Source organism: Microtus oregoni, unplaced genomic scaffold, assembly GCF_018167655.1.
Source record: "Microtus oregoni isolate MIOR12 unplaced genomic scaffold, Mior012 000129F_ref0000347, whole genome shotgun sequence".
Classification (NCBI taxonomy): Eukaryota; Metazoa; Chordata; class Mammalia; order Rodentia; family Cricetidae; genus Microtus; species Microtus oregoni.
This window is the reverse complement of record NW_024544772.1, coordinates 1,613,882-1,634,434: the sequence shown is the minus strand read 5'-3', so window position 1 is coordinate 1,634,434 and position 20,553 is coordinate 1,613,882. Positions and strand designations below refer to the sequence as shown.

General features: G+C 50.9%; 1 protein-coding gene across 1 annotated transcript; it reads left to right on the top strand.

Moving 5' to 3' along the window:
* The first annotated feature begins 13 nt into the window (after positions 1-13).
* Positions 14-14,045, top strand: LOC121444504 (aldehyde dehydrogenase family 16 member A1-like). Its single transcript, XM_041646320.1, has 17 exons — positions 14-104; positions 4,962-5,064; positions 6,477-6,603; positions 7,087-7,265; positions 7,343-7,420; positions 7,566-7,747; positions 7,832-7,984; positions 8,394-8,579; positions 8,886-8,981; positions 9,127-9,263; positions 9,384-9,489; positions 9,562-9,692; positions 10,072-10,239; positions 10,363-10,564; positions 12,099-12,284; positions 12,516-12,638; positions 13,274-14,045. Exons 1-17 carry the CDS (start codon positions 15-17, stop codon positions 13,433-13,435), a joined length of 2,409 nt encoding a protein of 802 aa, XP_041502254.1. The 5' UTR covers position 14; the 3' UTR covers positions 13,436-14,045.
* Positions 14,046-20,553: the final 6,508 nt, after the last annotated feature.

Below are 20,553 nucleotides of genomic sequence, written 5' to 3'. Positions count from 1 at the left end.
GCGTTCCGCGAGCGATGGCGGCCACGCGTGTCCGACCCTGCGCCCGCGAGATTTTCACGACACTGGAGTACGGACCGGTGCCGGAGAGCCACGCATGCGCACTGGTGAGAGCTTGCCCGGCGGCGGCGGTCTACTCCCTAGCTCAGGCTTATGGGCTGCATTTGGCGCGCGGGTTCCCGTCGTCCTCTGCGGTATTCTCGGAAGCTCCGCCCCCCCTCCCCCCCCAGCTCGCGTGATTCCCGCCGCGAGTCTCGTGGACGGGATCGCTTGCCGCACGCCGCCGTGGCGTTTCTTCAGCACCCGTCAGGGAGGGGTGGTTCCTCGGAGACTCACGGGAACGCTCAGAACCCCAAGTTGGTCAGAACTTCCTGTGAACCCCCAACCCCTATGAGTTCCCATGATCCTCAGGGACCATTTGAACCCTTCAATTTAGTGGGTTTCTTTTAGAGATTTTTCATGTTCATAATTAATCCTTAAGAGCCTCATGATCCTGGACTTCTTAGGGCTCTTGTAAGCCGTCAGGGTTTTCCAGAACCCACTTGGCTTCCTGGTGGAATTTAGTAGGTGCCTGGGATTTTTTTGCTCCTGGTCCCACTAGATACTAAGGGGATTGGAGAGATAATCCTCACTACCAGATGGGCTCCAGCTTTGGAAGGACAGCATTAGCATTATAACACTCAAGTTTAAAAGTGTTAATCCCAAAGATTAGAGGAGAAAGACACCGACCTAAATCATCATGGCAAAATTAATTAAAGCAAGCTTTTTTTATTTCTACTCTAAGGCGGGGTTCAAGAGGTCAGCCTTGGATGTGAGGAAGATAGGGTTTTTATATTTTAGGTTTCCAAATGAATTCGGAAGGCAAAATAGTCTTTGAGGTTTCAGGAGCAGAACATAAACTCAGCAAGTTAGAATGAGCTTGCTGAAACAGACAGGACTGTAACAAGGTAGCCCTAACCTCTTGAAACAAAGATAGTCTTGTAAGATGGCTACAACTTTTTGAAACAAAGGCATGGTTGCCGTTTCCTGTAGCAGGCAGCACAAAACTATTTGTAGTTCATTTAAGGTTCCAGGTTGGGCATAGCCCAATCCCTGAGAAACAGGTTTAGTCGAAAATAGGAATGAATGAGCCAACCTACTGTGTCTTTACTATAAGATGGTGTCAAGCCTAAGATGGAGGCAGGCTGCTTCATGAAGAGGTGCAAGGAGGTGACACCAGGTGCTGGTTAAGAGGGCAGGGTCTAACTCTGATAGCTGGCTGGAGGCCGGTCAACTGTCCCTGCATGGAGTCCAGGCATAGGACAGACACTGGGCTCTGGTGGTATGGAGACTGACTGTCGTGAGGTGGAGTCTAGTGTTGCTTGACCTTTGGGCTTCTCCACAAACAATTGTAGTGGAGATACCAACCAGAGAAATGCCAGCGTAAAAAGATACTGCACTAGGAGTAACTAGAAATACAGATGCTGGTGAGAGGTTGGGCACAATGCAGAGAATAGCCGCAGATGGAGACTACTTAGTGGTACAATGCCCGGAATAGCAGTAGTAGGTCGAAGGCGGAGATGGATGGATAGTTGAATTGTGCCAACCTCTGTGCTAAGCATGATTTCACTTAATCTGCAGAACAACGAAGAGGGGATTATTCTTGTTATTTTAGTGACAGAACCCAGGGTTGATGAGCTGAGTCATTTTGCCCATAGTCCACACAGCTTGAAGGAGTTTTGACATAGTGGGACACACCAGTAACCCCAGCATTTGGAAGACAAGGCAGGAGAATTATGAGTTCCAAAACAGTCTCAAAAAATGAGAGAAAGAGCTGGTCCCGTCACCATGCTTTGGATTCTGAACCCATCACTTCACGTTCTCGTGCATGTGTGTCTGTCTGGCCTATCTCCTCCTGTCCCCATCCCCCTCCCGCCCTCCCCATTTACTCTAACAAAAGTCTCAAGTTTACAATCTGAGCAGCTCAACTAAGCAAACATGTTTTCCTTGGCTTGAGCTTTGTTTTTGGAAATGTCAATTATTGTACAATTAATTCCATCTAAACATCCTGGATTCTAATTTCTCTCCAAAATAAAATTCCAAAGTTTGACAACTTTTTGGCTCTAGTTCCCTGACAAAACTCATCTGGACCCAATTGTCTTGGCTTCTTTGGAGACATTTTCAGTTCTCCGTGTCCAACAGACGCTCGTCTCCCTCTCCTGTGGCCTGCCAGAACCCTGTGGACATTCTTGTGGGATTTGTTTTTCCCTTTGAAGGAAGTTTTCCATCTTTCACATGGCAGTCACTGTTAGAACTCCCGTGTACTCATCACAACTTCAGCAGTCAGCAGCCCAGCCAGTGCTCCCTTCTGCTTTTTCTCTTTTCTCCAGAGTGGTCTAAACAAATGCCAGCTGTGGTGCTGCTTTCCCATAAATATTCCAGCCTTTATTCCTAACAGATAAGGCTTTGCTGCACAGCAGCCCTGTTATTCAGTCCCATAGCATCAACTGTCGTCCAGTATACTTAATGCACAGCTCACATGCCCTTGCCCCACTTCCGAATGGCTCTGGCCCTATGCACACTTCAATTTAGGACTTTTGGGTGACAGTTTTCCTTTTTAAAAGATTTTTATTTGTTTATTTTTGTTCTTGTTTTGCTTTTTAGTCCTCCCTGGCTGTCCTGGGACTAACTGTGTAGACCCGCTGGCCTTTAAATCATGGCTCCTGCTTCACTGTTCAAGTTATAGCCCTATGCTGCCACACCAAGCCCATTTTGCTTGAAAAAATAAAAGTAAAAATGACAAACCCGATTGTCAAGATAAGGGAAAAGCAACAGAAAGTGGGAAGTAGATGTTGGATTTAATAACCTCAGAAATGTAAGCAGGAAGAGGAAGCAGCATGAAGCCTGCGTAGAGAGTAAGGCACAGTAAAGGCCACAGAAGTAACTGAAGAGGTGCTGTTGGGTGATTCCCTTGTCAGCAGGCTTGGCGATGTTTTAGCAGGGGCAGAGTGTTAGAAAACCCTGGCTAAGCCTGGTAGTGGTGAACACTTTTGACCCAGCACTCGGGAGGCAGGCAGGCAGATATCTGAATTAGAGGCCTGCCTGGTCTACAGTGCGAGTTCCAGGACAGTTAGGGTGACACAGAAACCCCGTCTCAAAAAAATAATAGCTAATAATAATAAATAAATAAGCCTCTGGCTAAGGTTATATGTTAGAGGACTGGAGAGATGGCTCAGTTAATAGCTAATAATAATAAATAAGTAAGCCTCTGGCTAAGATTATATGTTAGAGGACTGGAGAGATGGCTCAGTTAATAGCTAATAATAATAAATAAGTAAGCCTCTGGCTAAGGTTATATGTTAGAGGACTGGAGAGATGGCTCAGTTAGCAGAGTGCTTGTTGCACAAGAGTGAGGACCTGTGTTCAAATCCCATGCACACAAGTCAAAATCCACCCAGACATGGTGGCGCACAGCTTTAACCGCAGCACTCGGGAGGCAGAGACAGATGGATTGCTTCTGAGTTCAAGACCAGCCTGGTCTACAGAGTGAGTTCTAGGCCAGCCAGAGCTACAGAGGGAGACCTTGTCTCAAACAAACCGTAAAAAGCAGTACAGCAACACACATGTAATTCCACTGTGAAAGAGGCTGGGGCAGGAAGATCCTCGGGCCTGCTGTCCGGCTAATTGCTAATTGAAACTGAGCTTCAAGTTCAGTGAGAGACCCTCTCTGACAAAAGACAGAAGGGCTGGACAGATGGTTCAGCAGTCAAGAGAACTTGCTCCTGTAAGGGACCCAGGCACATGGCAATTCATAATCACCTGTAACTCCAGTTCCAGCGACACTGCCTCTGTATTCTGACCTCTGTGGGCACTTCATATGTGTAATGCCTCACATACATTCATGGAAAACACTCATACATATAAAAATGAATCAATAATGAGTCTTTTAAAAAACAAGATAAACAGCAATTGAGGAAGACACCCAACATCAGACTTTGGCCTTCACATACAGTGTGCACACACACAAAATAATAACAGTTACATGGTAGTTAAGTACCAGAGCTGTGACTGAAAGCCAGGCCAGGCCTGTGCAGCAAGTACTTGTCAAGCCTCAGGCACAGACTCCACAGCCTGGTCACTTGCACGGGGCTGCATGGCATTAAGCCTGTTGAGTCCTCGCTGTTCTCCCAGTGGTGGTGGCTGAGATGCAGAGGAGCAGGATTGCAGGAGTGGATGTACTTGGCTAGCTTAGCAGCCCCACAAGACACAGAGAAGCACAGGAGCCCCACAAGACACAGAGAAGCACAGGTGATATTTCTTGCAGAATGCTGACTGGGGACACGGTGTCCTGCACACCAGGTGTCCTGGACCAGTGTGAAGTTGACAGAGCTGAATTAAGTTAAGCAGTAGAGCCCTGGCCTAATATGCTCAAGGCCCTGGTTCCATCCCAGCACCAAGCACCAAACAAACACTACTGTGTGCTTCCAAACTTGGTCATTTCTCTATGGAAGGAAATGTTTTATTAATTATTTTTCTTTGAACATATTCTATTTAAACCAGGTATAGTAGTGCACACAGGAGAAGGAGACAGGAGGTTCAGGAGTTCATTCATGGCACCAGTGAGTTTAGACTACCCTGTCTAAAAAAGAAAGAGAAACAGAAAAAAAAAAGAGTCCAAGATCTTGCTATGTAGCCCAGACTAGCCTGAGTGCTAGGGCTGTATAGAGTATAGCTGAGTATTGGCTAACATGAGTTTCAGATGTTTTAATCATAGTAGAAATAATAATAATAATAATGGGCTGGAAGTATAATTTGATAGCGCATAGGTCCCTGAGTTCAATCACCAGCATAAAGCAAACAAAAAACCAGAAGGAAAAGCATCAGCTGAGGGCAAGAGTTCAAGTGTCTCCTCAAGGAGACTCTGGCTAAGTACTGAGCTGCCCCAGCTGCCTCAGGCCCTTCTCCAAACTCTTGTCTTCCTCCAGGCCTGGCTGGATACTCACAACCGCCTCTTGGGCCACTATATCAATGGAACGTGGCTGAAGCCAGAACACAGGAATCCAGTGCCTTGCCAGGATCCTATCACAGGTTTTTGATGACCCCAGTCATTCGGGAAGGACAAAGGCCTCTCTCAGAGCTGCAGCCGTATACATACCCAGCGACCTGTACTCAGGCTCCTGAGAGCAAGAGCCGCCATTGATGGTGGTCGTGGGATGAGGGTTCTCATCTCTCCTAGTAACAGCCTCACTAATTACAGTTCCTAGTGTACCCCAGAAAGCTCTTTGAAGCCCCTCTCTGTTAAATTTCCTTCCTCAAGCAAAGTGTGGTGGCTCATACCTCTAGCTTGGGCAACCCAGAAGCTAAAGCAGGAAGACCATGGGTTTAAAGCCAGTCTGAACTATAGAGTGAGTTCCAGACCAGCCTTGGCTCCATAGTGAGCCACTGAAGGAGGAGGAGGAGGAGGAGGAGGAGGAGGAGGAGGAGGAGGAGGAGGGGGAGGGGGAGGGGGAGGGGGAGGGGGAGGGGGAGGGGGAGGGGGAGGGGGAGGGGGAGGGGGAGGGGGAGGAGGAGGAGGACGGCTCTGTGGTTAAGTGTTAATGATCTTTCAGAAGACCCAGGGTCACATCAGGTAGCTCACAACCACCTGCAACTCCAGCTCCAGGCAATCCTATGCCATCTTCTGGTCTCTAGGAGGACCTGCACTCCAGTGCTCGTAACACACAGACACATATATATGCACATAATTAAAAATAGATTTAAAGGGCTGAGTGGTAGTAACACATACCTTTAATCCTAATACTCCAGATACAGAGGTAGGCAGATCTCTGAGTTCAAGGCCAGCCTTATCTACACAGTGAGTTCCAAGACAGCAGATTCTACACAAAATCTGTCTCAAGGGGCTGGAGAGATGGCTCAGTGGTTAAGAGCATCGCCTGCTCTTCCAAAGGTCCTGAGTTCAATTCCCAGCAACCACATGGTGGCTCACAACCATCTGTAATGAGGTCTGGTGCCCTCTTCTGGCCTGGAGACATACACGCAAACAGAATATTGCATACATAATAAATAAATAAATATTTTTAAAAAAAATCTGTCTCAAAAACAAAATAAACAATAAATTTAAAAGACATAGTAAGAGAGGGACTAGCGAGATGGCCCAGTAGTTAAGAACACTGGCTGCTTCTGTCAAAGGACCTGGGTTCACAACCACCAGTCCACCAGTAACTCTGGCTCCAGAGGATCTGACACCTGACCCCTATGGGCACTGAGTGTATTATGTGCATACACACATGCAGGCAAAGCACTCATACACATAATAAATCCAAATGAATAAATAAAAGTTTGAAACTCCAATGAAAAGGGAAGAAGGAAAAGGAAGTTGGTTCCTGGCCTCTGGGACGCGGTGAGCGCGGTGACCAGGGAGTGGCTGAAGAAGGAAGGGCTGACTCTCTGCCTCCCTGGTCACCAAGGGCTTCCCAATCCGTCCCCCACTTGATTCGCAGGAGAAACCCTGGCCAGCTGCCTGCCAGCGCAGGCTGAGGACATCGCTGCAGCTGTGGATGCAGCAAGGACAGCCTTTCAGACCTGGAGCCAACTGCCTGGAGCTGCTCGAGCCCAACACCTGACCCAGTGAGGAAGCCCAACCAGGCCTCGTCCCTCAGGAGTCACAGGGACTCCATTTCCAAAGAGCCTTTTGCTTTAATGGCTCGTGTTTCCCGCATGCATGTGGGGCTCTAGTGGCCAGGATAGCTGTTGTTTCCCACAGTTCAGTGTCCTATCGTGGGGGCTCGGTTTCTCAGCACTCCATCAGAATCCAAGCTCCCTGCTTCCCATCACACTTTAGGGACAGCTATGAAGATCCCATTTCCCATAATGCAATTGGATCAGAGACTCCGGTTCAAGTTCCTAGTATCTTTGGGACTGGTTGCTAATTGGGGACCAGGACCATTCTATAGTGTCCCCCCCCAGAGTTTTGAGGCTCCCATGGATTACATTTCCTATACAGCTTTGGTACCTGCTGTCCCTGATAACTTATGGTTCTGCCCCAGAGGCTTGTGGGAATTATAGTCCAGGTTGCCCTGGGCAAGAACCAACTCCTTACGTTTTCCAAAGATTGGCCAAGATTATCCAGAAGCACCAGCAGTTGCTGTGGACTCTGGAGTCCCTGGTCACTGGGCGGGCTGTTCGAGAAGTTCGCGATGGAGATGTCCCACTGGCCCAGCAACTGCTCCAGTACCATGCAGTCCAGGCCCATGCCCAGGAGAAGGCACTGGCAGGCTGGGAGCCGATGGGTGAGAACTTGTAGGTCCCGGAGCCCTCCCCATGCAGTAAACCACCCTGTCCAGCCCTCACTATGGATTTTTCGCAGGAGTCATTGGCTTCATCCTGCCAACTTCTTTCTCTTTCCTGGACATGATGTGGAGAGTCTGCCCTGCTCTGGCTGTGGGTAGGTGAGGGCTGTGTCCTCCCCATCCCCTTTTCTCAGGGAGGATGTTTGGGGTCTGAGGGAGGAGGGCTGACACCTGGACCCTGACTGCGAAAAAGAGCCAGAGACTGGACTGCAGGATTCCTCAGTTGTTCCCCTTCCCCAGGCTGCACTGTGGTGGTCCTTGTGCCCCCAGCCTTCCCAATGCCTCTCCTCCTGGCTCAGCTGGCAGGGGAGCTCGGCTCTTTCCCAGGGATCCTCAATGTGGTATGTGGCCCTGCCTCACTAGGGTCTGTTCTGGCCTCCCAACCTGGAGTCCAGAAGGTGGCCTTCTGCGGAACTGTGGAGGTATCTAAAGGGCTGGGAGTGGGCTGGGCATGGCAGAGGGCCAGGAGGCTGCTGCTGCAGCTGAAACCCGTGGGCCTCCCTCAGGAAGGACGCGCTCTGCGACAGAGCCTAGCAGGCAAGGGGCCCCAGCTGGGCCTGGCCCTTGGCACAGAGTCCCTGTTGCTGCTACTGGACTCAGCAGACGTGGACTCGGCTGTGGAAGGTGTGGTGGATGCCATCTGGTCAGACCGCAGCCTGGTGAGACCTGTGTGCTCGTCCTCAGATCCAGGGGTCCGCCATATTGCTCCAAAGACTTGGGGTGTTCACTCCCAACTTGTTTTACTTTCCGCTCTGTGGACCCTTGTATTATTTAAGACAGGGACTTATGTAGCCCAAGCTGGCTTCCAACTCATTATATAGTCCAGGCTAGCCTTGAACTTCTAATCCTCCTGGGATTACCCGTATGTGCCACCAACTTTGTGCACTGCACCTCTCGTCTACGGCTGCTCCTCCGTCCCTGAGGCCTGGCCCTCTGTGGGAGCCTGTTCTCCTTATACTGCCCCTGACTTTGCTTGTCCTCCATCTCTGAGGCCCGGCTCTCTGTGGGAGCCTGTTCTCCCTACACTGCCCCTGACTTTGCTTGCTTCTGATACACATTTTTCAACAGGGGGGGCTCAGGCTCCTCATCCAGGAATCTGTATGGGATGAAACTTTAAGACGACTCCAGGCTAGGATGGCAAAGCTACGGAGTGGACGAGGACTGGATGGGGCTGTAGACATGGGGGCTCGAGGAACTGCTGCCCGAGACCTGGCCCAGAGCTTTGTGGATGAAGCCCAAAGCCAGGGTGGACAGGTAAGCCCCAGTCACAAAATAGAGTCTTAGAGCTTGGCTACCTAACCCCTGTTTGAGAGTCAGAAACTGCTGCTTTGGGACAAGCCCAAAACCCCTGAGTCTGAGGGAGGAGGACCAGGTCTGGATGTCCAGGTTGAGTGAGGAGGCTAGAGACTGGACCCCTGGGTCTGAGGGAGGAAACTGGAGTCCTGGATACCTAAGTTCAAAGAAGAGAACAAAGCCTGGAGGTTTAGGAAGGAGGGTTGAGATACAGTCAGGTCTAGGGAGGACAGACATCTATATCTGTATCTTTCTTCTCCTTCCCAGGTATTCCAGGCTGGTGATGTACCCTCCAATAGCCCATTCTTCTCTCCAGCCTTAGTGTCCGGCCTGCCTCCAGCTGCCCCATGTGCCCAGGCTGAGGTGAGACTCTGAGACTGCAGACATCCTTCCCTGCCCTTCTGTTCTGGTGACCCTGTGACCTGGGGCTGTGAGCACACTAGACCGTCACTAGCTTGCTCCCCCAATGGGTGAAGCACTGACAGGAGGCCCCTGACACCCCTTCTAGGTTCCGTGGCCTGTGGTTGTGGCTTCCCCTTTCCGCACAGCCAAGGAGGCACTAGCCCTGGCTAATGGGACACCATGGGGAGGCAGTGCCAGCGTGTGGAGTGAGAGGCTAGGGCAGGCCCTGGAGCTGGGCTACGGGTAAGGCTGTGTTTTCCCCCTCTGCCACTGCCCTATCCCCCCTCAAGTATCTCCCTCTCCTCTGCCCCAGCTTCCTGTCCCCTACCCTCCCACGCCCTGGTGTCTTTACTTGCCTCACAGGCTCAAGATGGGCATCGTGTGGATCAATGCCCATGGCCTCCGAGACCCCGCGGTGCCCATAGGCGGCTGCAAAGAGAGTGGATCTTCCTGGCATGGGGGCCCAGATGTGAGTGCTCACCTTTTGCATTTGTATCTCTGCACACCCTCGGATCTCCTTGTGACCGTGCCTCTCTCACAGGGTCTGTTTGAGTATCTGTGGCCATTGGGGACACCTTCCTTGGAGCCCTTCCTTTGCGAGAGTCTCAGCTATGACACATTTGGCCTTGCTGTGCCCTCCAAACTGCCGTCAGAGCCAGAAACAGAGCCCAGGTGAGCTGTTGCAGGCCTGGTAGTCTAAGCGTGAGGGTGAGGAGGCTGGAGAGGGCACTTAGGGTCTCCAGTTCTGAGTGTAGCTTTCTGGGTCTTAGGACCTCATAGTCCTAATCTTAGGTCTGGAGAACCTCAGTTCTACAATGGTTTGAGCTTTCCCAGAAGCAAGAATCTAGGGGTACCTTGGTGCACATAGGAATTTGAGTGTCCTAGAGGCTCGTTACAGAAGCTCACGGGATAGGAATTCAGAGTCCTCCAGAGGTTCATGACAATAAAAATTTGAGTCCAAAAGGTTCACAGGAACTGAAATGGTCCAGCCAATATAATGGAGCATGGGGTCTAAGTGGACCCAACACCTCCTCACCCTCACTCTGTGCAGCCCAGCACTTGCCTATGGGCTGTTCGTTGGGGGCCGTTTCCAGTCTCCTGGGGCCCGGCGCTCCATGCCCATCCAGGATTCTTCAGGCAAAGTCTATAGCTGTGTGGCTGAGGGTGGAGCCAAGGATGTCCAAGGTGCTGTAGAAGCTGCTCACCGGGCTGCCGCTGGGTAAGAGGGTCCAACGGAAGTCCTGGGAAGCCCAGAGGTCAGGGCGCCTGGGCTGGGAGTCCTGTCTGGGAATAGCTGAGGCCAGGCTATGCCCCTCCCATATCTTGCATTGTTTGCCCACAGCTGGGGGGCCCAGTCTCCAGTGGCCCGAGGAGTCCTGCTGTGTGCCCTGGCAGCTGCACTGGAGCGTAAGAAGCCAGCCTTGGCCTCCCAACTAGAGAGCCACGGAGCAGCACCTGCAGTCGCCAAGACTGAAGTAGAGCTGAGTGTGAAGCGACTCCAGATCTGGAGCACGTGGGTTCAGGACCAAGGCCAGACACTTCAGGTCAGACACCTGTAAGCAGGTGGCCAGGGCAGGCAGCAGCCAGGAGTCAGAGCCCAGGCTCAGCCCCAGAAGTTCTAGAAGATACAACTAACCTTGATGAGAGGAGCAACAGATCAGTGCTTGGCTGAGAACCCAGAGGGCTCAGACAGGGCAGGAGGGGAAGGACAGCAGGGTGTTCGCGAGTGTACACATGGTCAGAACTTCTCAGGTTATGCCATTTAACATCTGTGGAATGTAGGCTCGCTTACATACAAGAAGGCTTTGTAAACAGGCATGGTAGTGCAGGCCTGGAAGATAGAGGCAGACAGATCACCCTTGGCCACATAGTAAAATTCTTTGTCCAGAAAAGAGGAGGGGAGGGAGGGAGAAAAAAAGAGGGAGGGGGGAGGGAGGGAAAGGGAGAGGTGGCAAGGCTGGAGAGATGGCTCAGTGGTTAAGAGCCAGAGGACCCAGGTTCAATTCCCAGCAATCACATGGCAGCTCATGACTGTCTGTAACCCCAGTCCAGGGTACCTGACACCCTCATACAGACATGCATACAGGCAAAACACCAGGTACATTAAAACAAAAATACTTTGGCTCATTCATTTCAAAATAAAAGAGAGAGAGATGGGCCACAGTTAAGAGCTCTTCCTGTTCTCACAGAGCATGGGTTTGCCCACAGCCTCCCGTGACTACCTAGCTCCCCTTCCAACACTCACATGTGCACATAACTGTGTCTCCCTACCTCCTGCACACATGTAGACACATAACTCAATAAATCAAGCCAGTACTCGGGAGGCAGAGGCAGACAGATGTTCCAGTTCAAGGTCAGTAGGCTGTACAGAGAAACCCTGTCTCAAAATATCAAAATAATTTAAGTAAATAATACATAAATCAGCAGAAGGGGTTGCACCCTTGTTTGTTTGTTTGTTTTTGTTTCCAAGACAGGGTTTCTCTGTAGCTTTGGAGCCTATCCTGGAGCTAGCTCTTGTAAACCAAGCTGGCCTCGAACTCACAGAGATCCACCTGCCTCTGCCTCTTAAATGCTGGGATTAAAGGTGTGCACCACCCCCTCCCCCTGCCCAGTGCACGTTTTTAGTCCCAGCACTGGGAGGCAGAGGCAAGATCTCTGAGTGCAAGGCTAGACTGTTCTACACAGGGAGACCTTGTCTCAAAACAAATCAGAAAGTAAACCAGACCCAAATAAGGATTAGAGTTCAGTGGGAGAACACTTGCCTAGCCCTAGCATGCTTGGAACCCTCTACAGTACCACAAAACACTGAAAAATCTCAGTTCCTCCATAGGCTGAGGCAGGAGCATGGCAAATTGAAGGCAAGACACAGAGGCCCAGCGAGGTTTCACTCATTCAGATCCACATAGCCAGCAGTGGCCACTGGGCTCCAGGGTTTTGTTCCCGAAACCAGCACCCTTAGTCACACTTTATTGGAGTTGCTCTGAACATAGGAACATGTCAGATGTGGGGAGGGGAGAAGGGGGCAGGCAATGGAGAAGGCTCTGGGAACTTGTCCTGATGTGTCCTCTGTCCCTGTAGGTCACAGGGTTGAGAGGCCCTGTGCTCCGGCTTCGAGAGCCACTGGGAGTGCTGGCTGTGGTGTGTCCAGATGAGTGGCCTCTGCTGGCCTTTGTGTCACTGCTGGCCCCCGCCCTGGCCCACGGCAATGCTGTGATCTTAGTACCCAGTAGGGCTTGTCCTCTTCCAGCCCTGGAGGTCTGTCAGGTAAAATCCTCTGCCTCCCCTCCTGCCTATGGCTGCTCCTAGGTCTTCTGGAGCTCAGCTGGCCTCCTCCGTCCTGGTAGCCTTGGTAACTTGAGTCCCAGCACCCCATCCAAGCCTCTATCACCCAAATCCTATTCCCTGTAGGAGCTCCTACAGCCACTCCCAGCTGCCCACTCCTCACCTGCCCTATTGCTGCTCGACCCCTGGGCATCTTACTCTCTCACATCCTAGGATATAGCCACCCTGTTTCCTGCTGGCCTTGTGAACGTACTGACAGGAGATCAGGACCACCTGACACGCTGTCTGGCCTTACATCAGGAAGTCCAGGCCCTGTGGTACTTCGGTTCTGCCCAGGTACTTCAGAGTCCTTGGTGGTGGTGGTGGTGGTGGTGGTGGTGGTGGTGGTGGTGGTGGTGGTGGTGGTGATGCTGGTGGTGATGGTGCTGGTGGTGGTGGTGGTGGTGGTGGTGGTGGTGGTGGTGGTGGTGGTGGTTTATTTGAGAAAGGGTTTCTCTGTAGCCCTGGCTGTCCTAGAACTCACAATGTAGACCAGGTTGGCCTTGAACTCACAGAGATCCACCTGCCTCTGCCTCCTGAGTACTGGGATTAAAGGCATGCGCCACCACTGCCTGAAGGAAGAGGGTCTTCATTTAAAGGGCCTAAATGCCTCCCCTGCCCAAAGTCATCATTTTGGAAGACCTATTGCTAAGGACTGCACCCTAGCAATATCCTGAGCTCCAGGTCTACCCTCCTAAACCATCTGTTGGTGGAAGGGAAGTCCCGATTGGCAAAAGCCTTGAACAGGAGCACTAGGGAAGACGGGGTTCCCTGGCTCTACTTCCTCTGCATCTGGAAGGAATGCTGGCCAGGATCCGAATGTCCAGCCTTGTCAGGCACTATGTCCTCAGGCACAAGTCCTCGTTGCTAAGGAAGCAGCTGTTCGGCAACTAAACTACTGGCAGTACTAATCACATGTTTCCCCATCCCAGGGCTCCCAGTTTGTGGAATGGGCCTCTGCAGGAAACCTCAAGTCTGTGTGGGTGAACAGGGGCTTCCCAAGGGCCTGGGATAAGGAGGTCGAGGGGGCAGGACCCGAACTGAGTCTGCACGCAGCACGAACCAAGGCCCTATGGCTGCCGATGGGGGACTGATGCCTGGAGCTACCCACTCTTACATGCCCAGAGATACAAGGTGCTTGGAATTTTTCTCTCATATTTCCAATAAACTGAGCAACTTCTACTGCTTTTGAGAGTGCGGGAACAGTGGCTTCTTCGTGTGTGGCCCTGTAGACAACCCTGGGGCAACACTGTTTATGGAATGGCTAAAGGGAACTCAGCCCCATCCAGCACTCTAGGGTCATAGGAGTTAGAGGGAAGTCCCTGGAAGGCTCGGAGGTGGGTGGGCCGCCTCCTTCCCAACAGCCCTCTTTCTGAGCTGGAAGATCTGTATCCTAGCACATCTGAAGGGGAAGGAGATCTGCCTGTGGCAGCCAGAGCCAGGGGCCATAAGTACTGGGCCAGGTAGTGAGGACACAGCTGCCAGGCAGGACCTGGCTTCCTGGACCTAGGCTGTGACTAGGTGTTTGCTCTCAACAAATCCCCATGGATTTAGCTGTAGTTTGGCTTGTGTTTTTGCTTGTTTTTCCCCATCTGGTCATTTTCAGCAAGGCCTCAAGGTATAGCTCAGCAAGTCTGTACATCCGATCCTCATGCCTCAGCCAGAGCCAGATCACAGACATGTGCCTCCAAGCCTGAGTTGGAAGAAAAACATTAAAGTTGTTTTGAAACAGGGTCTCACTATGGAGTCCTTCCTGACCTGGAATTCCGTGTGTGTGTGTGTGTGTGTGTGTGTGTGTGTGTGTGTGTGTGTGTGTAAAAGTCAGAAAACAACTTATGGGCATCAGTTCTCCACCCCCATGTTGGTTCAGGGGATCACGCCCAGGTGTTCATGCTCAGCAGTCAGAACCAGTGTCATTTTATCAGCTAGGCCATCTCAGCAGCCCCTGGTCTGGAATTCTTGTGATCCTCCCGCGTTTGCCCCCCAAGTGCTGGGATTATATGTGTGTGCACGTGGCACACCCTGCGCTTCCTTAACTTCCTCTGCTAAGCCTTTTTACCATGGACAGTCATAAAGCAAGAAACATGAATAGGTACAGAATCTCCGATGCTCACTGAGGCTGAATATGATGGCCACAGGAAAGAGAAGTGGATGTGAAAGACCCCAGTGGTGGGCAGTCCTTCAGGCTAAGGAGACCCTCCCAAGGAACAGCGAGATCACTCTTCGGATGCAAACAGCAAGAGGCTTTATTCAGTACACAGGTCCCTGGGGCGACTTAGTCTCTCGAAAGACAAAGCGCGCCTGCAGACTGGGGGAAGGTCTTTTTATAGGAAAGAGGGCAGCAGAAGCAGATTACAGAAGCAAATGCATCGTTAATGGTCAGTTGGAATGGGGCAAGGGGCACAGGTGGTTTTTCCTCTCCCAGCACAGATGTATGGGAACAGATATCCTGTTAATTGATGTCCTGCCCGAATCTATGGATATAAATATCCTGTTTTGCAGCCAGGGACCCTGACCTTACTCTGCACTTACAGTCGTTCATCAAAAGCTTTGTGAAATGACGTTACAGCAGCCAAGCTGGGATCTTTCATAGGGGGAGTTGTCTCTTCTGTGAATTACTGATATTCTAAGTTGGGCACATGTGCTGACTATAGGCATCCTGTTTCCTTAAGCAAACGGGAGGTTCTCATTAGAGCAGGCCAGCTGCGGGTTCCTTATCGCTTGGGGCCAGATGGCTGACCGGCTGACCGCAGATATCTCGCCTGGCTTCTCCGCCCTTGTTCTCAAGTCGAACTTCCCTGCTCTAATTACTTGCGTTGCTCCAAAGTTTAAGCCTGGCATTACTGCTGCTTAGCTGTTTGTCTATACTGTGGGGGTCTTTCAGATGGAAGACGCCAGGATGGCCTAGGTGTTGCAGTAACCCTGTATCTGGGCTATAGCTGACTGGTTGACTCGCTGCATGCTGGCTAGGCCTGCTCACTTGCCCTCTCCTCCTTTTCTTCTCTTTCTTCTCTGTTTCCATCTCTCTCTCTCTCTCTCTCTCTCTCTCTCTCTCTCTCTCTCTCTCTCTCTCTCTCTCTCTCTGCTTATCAGTGTTGCCTGGGGGACTGGGCAGAGGGAGGCTATCTTAATCCATTTTCTTTGTTTTGTTTTTGTTTGTTTGTTTTCTGAATGGAGCCAGTCCTGGAACTCCTCTGTTGTAGGAGCCCGCTGCTACAAAGTCAGCTGGGGTTCCTGCATTGGGGGGACGCTAAGGCTAAGGAAATATCAGATGAAAGGAACTGAGAGAAACACAGGATAGAATTGGGAGGTCTGTTTGGTCATGCTGAAACTGCCAAACAGCCCAGAGTTTATTCCAGGACTAGCTTATAAGCAAAGGCAGAAAATTGCACAGCACAGACAGTCAGTATCTAAGACAAGACCATTCTGGTCCTTGAGTGAGCAGCCTCCTCTCTAACAGCGCTTGCTGCTCAGAAGCCGCCTTACTTTCTATCCTGATGTTCCTGAGGTTTGGCGTCGGCCGTATTCTTTCTACTAGAGAGGATGTTCTTTTCTCATGGGCAAAATCAGAAGTCTCACAGCCCTCAAGATTATTATAAATAGCAGCCAGGCAGTGGTGGCGCACACCTTTAATCCTAGCACTCAGGAGGCAGAGGCAGGAGGATTTTTGTGAGTTAGGCCAGCCTGGTCTACAGAGCAAGTTTCAGGACAGGCTCCAAAGCTACAGAGAAACCCTGTCTCGAAAAAAAAAAGTATTGTAAGAAGCAGAGCAGACAAGCGTGAACTCAGATGACTTATAAGTCAGAATCGACTCCAGATGGAAAATGAGTCACATGTGAACTCCCACACTCTGTAGACCAGGCTGGCCTCAAACTTAGAGATCCACGCATCACTGCCTCCTGACTGCAGGGATTAAAGGTGTGCACCACCGCCATGCTGATTGTATGTGTCTTAATTAGGGCTACTTTTGCTGTGATGTAACACCATGCCCAAAAGCAACTTGGGAGGGAAAGGGTTTAAGTTTACACATTCCAAATCAAAGTTCACTGAAGAAAGCCAAGGTAGGAGCTGATGCAAGGACCATGGAGGAGCGTTTACTACCTTGCTCCACGTTTGCTCAGCCTGCCTTCTTATAGCACCCAGACCACCAGGCAGGGTTGGCCTCTCTCACTGTGGCTTGTGCTCTCCCACTCACTATTAAGAAAATGCCCGCTGGGCGGTGGTGGTGCACGCCTTTAATCCCAGCACTCGGGAGGCAGAGGCAGGCGGATCTCTGTGAGTTCGAGGCCAGCCTGGTCTACAAGAGCTAGTTCCAGGACAGGTTCCAAAACCACAGAGAAACCCTGTCTCGGAAAAAAAAATGCCCTACAGGCTTGCCTGCAGCCAGATCTTAGCCGATTGAGCTTCCTCCCCTCCCATGACTATAGCTTACAGCAGGGGATCTCTAGAGTTCCAGGACAGTGAGGGCTACACAGAGAAGCCCAACAAAACCCAGCCAGCACAATGTTTTCTCTAGTTTTATTATGTAAGTGGATATGGGCACATGAGGCCAGAAGAGTGTTGGATGCCATGGAGCTGCACCCACCATGGGACTGGACTCAGATCCTGTATGTGATTTTAATCTTGAGTCATCTTTCCAGTCCCATGTTTTAAAGTTTTCTGAGGCAGAGTCTTGCTGGGAGTGGTAGCGCAGACCTTTAATCCCAGAGGCAGGGCAAGAGGGTCTCCTTGAGTTTGAGCGCAGCCTTTTCTATCTTGTTCCATGCCGGAGCTACACTACATAGTGTACGTAGTAAGGGTGTTTTGGGAGTTCATTCAGCCAGCAGCCTTTGGGTGCCAGCCTGTTAGGACGTGGTCTGAGGTAAGTGCAGACAAAAAACATGTTTGCTCTCTCTTAGCTGATGGTCTGGATTCTGTTAGCAGCTTCCAGCGCCCACAGAGCAGAGGACCACAGCAACTTTCTTATTGTGAGTGTTCCCCAGTAAACATTTGTTATCTTTTATTCTGGGTTTTCGTGAACTTCCTTAACTACTACATAAGACTCTCAAAGAGGGCTGGAGAGATGGCTCAGTGGTTAAGAGCATTGCCTGCTCTTCCAAAGGTCCTGAGTTCAATTCCCAGCAACCACATATTGGCTCACAACCATCTGTAATGAGGTCTGGTGCCCTCTTCTGGCCTGCAGGCATACACACAGACAGAATATTGTATACATAATAAATAAATAAATATTTTTAAAAAAAGACTCTCAAAGAGAGAGTTTGACCAACCCTGGCTGAATTGGAACTCACTGTGTAGCCTAAGCTGTTCCAGAATTTACTGTGATCCTCCTGCCTCAGCACTTCAAGTGCTGAAATACCAAGTCTAGTGTATCACTGTATTTAAGTTCCAGCTAGAGATGCTAACAGTGTGAATGTGGGGTTCAGTTTCCAACACACGAGAAAGTTAAGGCAACACAGTCACAACGCAGGCCCACTCCCCACACCCATTCCCACGCCTACCATGAAGAACCTTCACTTTAAAAAAAAAGAAGAACTTTCACTTTTCACTCTCAGGTCATTGGCCAAAGAAAGACATACATGCCGGAGTTCCCAGGAGGGACCTGTAGAGCTGCAGACCATCTACCTCGAGCAGGTGGATCAAGGAAGATACAGAAAACTCTACAGTGTTTGAGGTGTAGGCCAGCAGTAGAGCTCCTGCCTAGTATCCCCCAGTAAGGGGCTGGGACATGGTTCAATAGCAGAGCCCTGCCCAGCATGTGTGAGCCCTGGTTCACTCACTAGAGCTACACAAAGAGAAGCTACATTGTATTTTTGTCCAGTTTACTACCTCATGACCCAGTTAAGAGTAGATAAAAACTTCAACAACTTATGAGGACCAGGGGCTAGCCAAGCTCTCACTGTGACAAAGCCAGCACCAGGTTGTGACAGATTCCCTGGTGCTCTAAGAACATGCTAACCATGGCCTGCGCACCCCACAATCTATACAGCAGCAGTCGGAACTCGGAGCACAGGGGAGCCTAGGCAGACTGGAGTTGGAGATGCAAGACTGGTTGTTTTGCAAGACTTGGGCTGGCTTCAGTCTCAGTGAAGGATGGTTTTGCTGACATTACAGGTGTGCACTGCCCAGCCTGGTTTCTGCTGTGCTGGGGATGGAATCCAGGGCTTTGCGCTTGCTAGCCAAGCTCTGTATGATGTGCGGCAGCAGGGTCTTGCGAAGCGCACAGCGGCAGCAGGGTCTTGCTAGCCAAGTGCTGTATGATCCGCGGCAGCAGGGTCTTGCGATGCGTCATCATGCATTATCGAAGAACATGGAACCTGTGACTCATCGAAAGGACACAGTAGAGGCATGTGCATGAGGAGAGCAGTGATCAGACTGAGGGAGCTGGCGCAAACCCAAGAACACCAGGAGCCTTGGGAAGCTGCTGTCCTAAAGCTCTTCTCCCCTGGGTCCTGCAGAGGGAGCCAGTTGGACTTCTAGACTTTAGACCTAATGGAGATAAACTCCCCACCTCCACCACCACCACCACCACCACCACCACCACCACACACACAAACACCCCACACACAGACACACACACAGCGTTTCTCTGTGTAGCCCTAGCTGTCCTGGAACTCCCTCAGTCCTGTAGACCAGGTTGGCTTCAAGCTTAGAGATTCATCTGCATCTGCCTCCTGAGTGCGTGAGTGCGTGCGTGCATGCGTGCATGCATGCGTGCATGCATGCGAGCGCCGTCACTGCCTTGCTGGAGATAAGGTGTTGTTTCCAGCCACTCAATCTCTTGTTATATCAGCAGGAAGCTAAAATAGGAGTTGCCTCAGATCACTGTGGTCGCAAACAAAGAATGGTGGGAAAAGGGATACAGAGACCCCACATCATCTCTGAGACTGTGGTCCAGCTTGGGGGCTTTTGATGGAAAGACTGGGGTCCTGGAGACTTAGACCAGCATCATCTTCATCATTATTACTGGCTTTTTGAAACAGGGTCTCTTGTAGCCCGGGCTAGGCTGCAGTACAGGAGAGGACCTTTTCGGGGGTGGCACCTGTAGCTGGGGAGTCCTGGATCGCCCAGCAGGAAGTGTCACCACAGTCAGTCCTACCCTTAGCCACTTTTTCCTTTTCAATTTTTTTAAATATTTATTTATTTATTATGTATACAATGTTCTGTCTGTGTGTATGTCTGCAGGCCAGAAGAGGGCACCAGACCTCATTACAGATGGTTGTGAGCCACCATGTGGTTGCTGGGAATTGAACTCAGGACCTTTGGAAGAGCAGGCAATGCTCTTAACCACTGAGCCATCTCTCCAGCCCCCTTCCTTTTCAAATTTTATTTATGTCATTTGCCACGGTTTGCACATGGAGGTCAGAAAGCAGTTTTTGGAGGTGGCCTCTCTCCTCTCCTGTGGGTCCCAGAGATTTAATTCAGATTATCTGGCTTCGAAGTTGGCACCTTTACCTGCTGAGCCACCTTGCCAGCCTGGCTTAGTTTTGTTTGGTTGGTTGGGTTTTCTTTTGTCTTATGTTCCTGAGACGGGGTCTCGCCATGTAGTCCAAGCTGGCCTCAAACTCACAGAGATCCTAGGTGCTGGGGATTAAAGGTGGCATCACCATCCCTGCCTTTTTTGAGACAGGGTCTTATGTAGCCAAGGCTAACCTTGAACTCCTGGTTCTCCTACACCCACGGTGCCACAGTCTTCATTCTCAACCTTTCAGGGACAGTGTGCTCCTTTCTGAAGGGCAACTCAGGTGCAGCCCAGGTGCCAGCCCTGATAAACAACGGCACTCCCCATACTTGGAAAATCCCGAGGACTTATCTCCCAAGAACCAAAACCAAACCCAAGCACCACCTGTGCTCCACAGCAATGATGGACAGGAAGAGTCAGGGCCTGCTGGACAATCTGCGTGTGGTTGACGCTGCAGGCGGGCAGAGTTCTCAGAGCAAGGACTTTTCAGGGTGGAGACAGCCACTGAAGAGGCCAAGACAATGGATAAGATAAGGGAGCCACAGGGCATGTTCAGTGCTGATAAGAGCAAAGTGGGGGTCAGTCCGGTAGTGCAAGGGGTGCAACCTGGAAGAGGGAGTCATGAAGCCTCCGCCTTGTGTGTGTAAGATGGAGGCAGACGTAGGTATCTGGAGGGGAGGGTGTCCCCCATGCTGAGTCCGTGCAAAGACCTTGGGGTGAGAGTAAACCCACCTCACACACCAGGCTAGTGTT

Excerpts from the sequence above, each read along its gene's own strand:
- LOC121444504 (XM_041646320.1), top strand. The coding sequence starts at position 15 with ATGGCGGCCACGCGTGTCCGACCCTGCGCCCGCGAGATTTTCACGACA. Across the intron at positions 9,264-9,383 it reads GCCCTGGAGCTGGGCTACGG|GCTCAAGATGGGCATCGTGT; the intron begins GTAAGGCTGTGT and ends CTTGCCTCACAG. Across the intron at positions 10,240-10,362 it reads GCTCACCGGGCTGCCGCTGG|CTGGGGGGCCCAGTCTCCAG; the intron begins GTAAGAGGGTCC and ends GTTTGCCCACAG.